This window comes from Gastrolobium bilobum, unplaced genomic scaffold (assembly GCF_033153095.1).
Source record: "Gastrolobium bilobum isolate Gb01-03AN ecotype WA unplaced genomic scaffold, APGP_CSIRO_Gbil_v1 utg98252, whole genome shotgun sequence".
Taxonomy (NCBI): domain Eukaryota; kingdom Viridiplantae; phylum Streptophyta; class Magnoliopsida; order Fabales; family Fabaceae; genus Gastrolobium; species Gastrolobium bilobum.
This window is the reverse complement of record NW_026898775.1, coordinates 19286-24588: the sequence shown is the minus strand read 5'-3', so window position 1 is coordinate 24588 and position 5303 is coordinate 19286. Positions and strand designations below refer to the sequence as shown.

Below are 5303 nucleotides of genomic sequence, written 5' to 3'. Positions count from 1 at the left end.
ACCCAGTGTTTAAAAACCCAGCCCGGACATCGACCCGGTCGAGGTCAGGGGTTATGGTGTCACGAGTTCAATCGGGGGGTCACGGGGTCACTGCGCTGACCCGACTTTATATATTTAAAAAATATAAATACATATATCATATATGAAAATATTAAAAAATAAACAACCAATCATCAAAGATTCAAAATATACTTAACATAATTCACCAATTACAACCACAAGTCAATATTACACAACCTAATTAAAGTATCAAGATACCAAAATACAAAACTCATATTCTAATAGAGTTAATTAAAAGTAATATCATCAAATTCAGGCTCTCCTTGTCCTTCTCCACCATTGCCATCCAAACCTTGAAGAACATTGCTTTCATTTTGGGGTACAATAGCCATATGAGGTTCATCATCTACATCATCCTCATCTAAATTCAATTCATCTGTGATAACACATTAAATGCAAGTCAATAAATAATATAACGTGATCAAATCATCAAATTAAACAATAGAATTATCATGAAGAAACATACCAATACCATCTATAATTGGTTTAATGGTATTATTCCTCAAATATCTTGCCTCTTCATCGGTTAATAATGGTGGTGACTCCTCAAAAACCCAACTAGTAGAATGATCATCCATTGTTTCCAAATTAATTGGGTCATAATTTTGGTGCTTCAATTGATTCCTATTTTTTCCAATATTCAACATCAACAAATATAAACATAAATTTGTCTAAAAGAAAATAAACAATCAATGTATGTATAATTTTTTTTCTGGAAACATGTACATATAAATTATAATACCTTTGTTGTAGTCTTAGGTTGTATCGAACATATACAAGATCATTCAACCTTTTATGCTCTACCCGATTTCTCCTATTTGAATGGATATGCCCAAATGCACTCCAATTTCGCTCACAACCGAAAGCACTACAAGTTTGGCTTAAGATACGAATAGCCAATTGTCTCAAGTTTGGTGCACCAAAACTATAAAGTTCCCACCATTTATCTGAAACATTGTAAGCAATAAAATATATTAGTATTCAATCATTCAACTATAACAAGAATTAAAGGTACATACTAATCATAAATTATTTTACCAGGCATAACTTTAGTTCGTTCCCGAATAGCTATGATCCTTCCAAAATCACCATCAGATTCATTGAAAGTTCTCAGCTCAGATTTTAACTTGGACAATAATTCCTCATCCTTATGAGCATACCTCTCTATAACATCTAAAAGACCAGAAGTTGTCAATGCATGTTTATTGAATTCTTCAACATTGAAATGACATGCTGGATTTAACCAATATCCCGCAGCATGCAATTTTTTACGAAGCTGAGTATCCCACCGACTATCCAGGATGTTCAAGTACGACTTCGCCTTCTTTTTCTTTCTTTGAAAACGCCTAACCATATCTTCTCTTTCTTTATAAAAGGCTTGATAAAGATAACCCATAGAAGGCTTGTCTTCACTATCAACAAGACGCAACAAGCGTATAAGTGGTTCAGTAACTTTCACAATGTCAGCACATTCTTTCCAAAAGCTAGAATCTAAGACTAAATCCACAAATTTTCTAGCCTTCAAATCCTTAGAATATGCTGAACTTGTCCACTCTCTTGAAGTTACCATTGCTCTTATTGGATCTTTTTGAGCTAATATGCTTTGCAAAGCAATAAAATTAGTAGTAAAGCGAGTTGGAGCTGGATGAAGAATTTCTCTACCACCTGTGAATTTTCTCATCAACGGTAAAGGATGACAATGGTTATATACGTACTTGGTAATTGATGAAACATGTGCCACGGTTGCACCCACTTCCTCTAACTTGCCAATATCTTGCAACATCAGATTAATACAATGAGCAGCACAGGGAGACCAAAATATTGTGGGAAACTCAACCTCCAATAACCTTCCAGCAGCAGCATAATTACAAGCATTATCAGTCACGATTGAACAACATTTTCAGGCCCAACAAATAGAACAATTTCTTTGAATAGATTAAATAATAAATCAGCAGTTTTGGAAGCATGAGAGGCATCCATAGACTTCAAGAAAACAGTTCCTTTAGGACAATAAACAAGAAAGTTGATAAGAGTTTGCATAGTCCGATCAGTCCAACCATCAGCCATAATGGTGCATCCAGTTTGCCGCCAAGCATTACGATAGTTCTCAACAAGACTATGAACATCATCAACCCAACTATCTAGCAATAGACCACACAACATATACATTGATGGAGCTTTAAAACCTGCACCCAAACTACACACAATACTGGCATACTCTTGCATGGCTCAACATGCCCTTTTTCTCCCGCCAAATGATTTTTTAACTAATTAATACCATCTCCTTTAATAGTCTTGTTACAATACTGGCATACTAAAAAAGTTTTTCCATTCTCCATAACTTGGATCTTGTTTTCCCCTACAATTTGGTTTGGAGGAATTTTGGGACGACACATCTTCAGTTGGTGTTGAATTAAGTTCATTGGATGACATCTTGCTGAAAATTAATCCACATCAAATCATTAATAACATAAACAGTTATATAGGCACGATGGAAAGACATAGCCTTGGCTGGTCACATATTTTATTTTTAATTTAATTCCTAAAAGTTATATTACAATTACATTCATATATGCTTCATTCTAATCATTCCATGGTTGTGCAAAGACTTGCTACGTGATGCTTAACATAATAAAACAGAGGACAAATGGGCTTATAGGTTTATTTAATTTGTTCTCTTCTATGTGTAATTGTGTATAACAACAACCAGTGATTGCTTTTCCTACACATTATCTAATCCAAGTTTTTCGTGAGGGAATCACTTTTTTAGCCTGCACTCAACTCAAGTTGAACTTGAAATGCCACCATTGATGGCCAACAAGGGTAGCCGATGCCCAACACAGTAATGCCATCAAATAATTTAAAATAACAATTAGAACAAAAGGGCTATTTCAGGTCAGCCACAAGCTCATCCTCACATTAAATCAATCATCATTTGTCATCTTAATCATGTCATAAAATGTTATCACTATCAAAAAAATCCACTGCATAAATCAAAATAAGGCTGGAACAGCCTTAACCGAAGTATAAAGGGAAGAGGAACAAGTATTTCATAGTTTACCTCTTTCCTTCAAGATCCTTAGCTCACACCCTTTATCTCCACGTCCTTGACTTGAGCGATTCACAACGGTGATTGAAGGATGAAGACGACTAGTCGTCTGGCTAGGAGAGAAGGGAATCAAAGAACGATAGATTTAGGTTTCGAAGATTTTATTTTGTAATAAACGACGTTGTTTTATGCAATTTTCTTTAAAAAAACAAAATACGCAATGACCCCCTTTGACTCCTCTGACCCGGGAGTCACTGAAACCCGAGGGGTTTTGGGGGTCGGAGGGCTTGATGTGCATATAAGGTCCAACTTGTGACCCCAACCCTTAGAGGGGAGGGGTCAGGGTTGACCCGGGTCAACCCGGGGGGCGGGGTGGGTTTTAAAACACTTCTTATCTAGTACCTTAAGATTTTTGGTTGAATTGGTTCTTTACATGATATCAGAGCTTGAGTGACTACAAGGTCACGAGTTCGATCCTCACCGCCCCCACTTTTCAGTGGAATAAAATAAATACAAGGTAAAACAAAAAAATGGGCCTGTGTAATATCCATGCTTCAAGCCCAAAGAGCTCTTGCGTGAGGGAATGTTTAGAGAATAATATAACCATTAAAAAGGCATCACCCAACACTTTAAGATTTTGGGTTGAATTGGTTCTTTACATGGTATCAGAGCTTCATATGTCCCGGGTTCGATCCTCATTGCCTCCACTTTCTCTCGTGAAATTGTTTAGCATAGGTAGGTGAGCTTGTACATTGTTAATCCTTCAAGCTAGGTGGGCCCTTGTGCAAGGGAGCGTGTTAGAATATATAAAATCATTGATGTAACCTCATCTAACAGTGAAATATATAAGTTTAGCAATTTAGACAAGTTTTGACAATGTCGTAACTAAAATAATTATTGAGGCAAACATCACTTAAGTTATTCAGCATCTAAGATTCAGTATGAAGTTATTCTAGGAAGGCAATGAATCAAAGAAGAGTTTAATGTCTCTCATGTTGGAGGAGATAAAATTATCTCTTACACACATAAAAGTATGTGGGATTTTTGACCACTTTAGCCCTTTATTAATAATTATTAACCAAATTACCCTCGATTAGAAACTATTTCGAAAAATTAACCCTTCAAAAAAACATAACACCAATCTGCCCTTGTTTGACCGTTGACCAAGAAACCTACCCGGGTACCCCACTCCATACTCGGGTATTTTTTTGAAAAATCAATTTATAATCAATTTAAATCTTCCACACAAATACGCAAGTGCACGTGTCACAAGTAATAAAGGAATATGTGAGTCCAAGTATCGTTCCCACGGATATAAGTGTTAAGTAATGATTATTTAGGTGAAGAAAGTGAGTAAAATGATTGATTGTGATGGTTGGTTTGGTAAAAAAAAAGACAACTAATAATAAGAAAACAAGAAACTAAAGTAATAGGTATTAAGATGATGGATGAGATATAGGTCAGGATCAATTTCCCTGATACGACAATACTGATCTGATGCTTTAACAATGCTATATCGATGTTTAACTAGTAACCGAACACTAATGTATGCTGGGGCTTTTGGCCAACCTAACATATATACCCAATAACTAATTCCCATATCTCTATGGCCAAACTAATCACTGAATTGTTTAACTTCAAGTTCTAGGTTATGTGGTGTGAATGATCTCTTTACCCACAACTTAATTAAGTTAATTTAACTCGATTAATCCACAGTATTCAACAAGGGTCTGGATTCGGAAACCTCTCGGCCCCAACCTCCTCAATATCACATATGTATCTCTCGACATGCACACATTAATAAGATTAAGCAAACTCGTTGAATAACTAATTAAACATTAACATAAAAAAAGTTTAGGCATACATATCAATGTTACAGCATAGGTACTTTATCACCTAACCTATGGAGCAATTTAGCTCATAATGGAATTAAATAAAATAGAGAAAAGAAAGAAAGAATTCATTGGAAAACAGAAAAGAAGTTGAAAACAATTGTTGCAGGAAGACGTCGTCACTGCCTTGCTCCAGCACTGCTCCTGCGCTGCTCTTCCTCTTCGAAGAACCTCACTATCTCCCTCTAAAACTCTCCTCCTTGCTTCTGACCTTCTGAACCTTGAACCTCTCTAACTGTGTTTCGAACTGTATTTTAACTCGTGGAGGAGCTCTTCTTAAATAGGAAAAATGGTTGGGCTTT

The 5303-nt window shown here is 35.9% G+C and overlaps 1 protein-coding gene across 1 annotated transcript; it reads right to left on the bottom strand.

Annotated features, from left to right (window-relative positions):
* Positions 1 to 287: 287 nt before the first annotated feature.
* LOC133283993 (uncharacterized) lies at positions 288 to 1843 on the bottom strand. The gene is made up of 4 exons (XM_061480928.1): positions 1099 to 1843; positions 803 to 1007; positions 527 to 684; positions 288 to 436 (listed from the first exon to the last, which is right to left on the bottom strand). Exons 1-4 carry the CDS (start codon positions 1841 to 1843, stop codon positions 288 to 290), a joined length of 1257 nt encoding a protein of 418 aa, XP_061336912.1.
* Positions 1844 to 5303: the final 3460 nt, after the last annotated feature.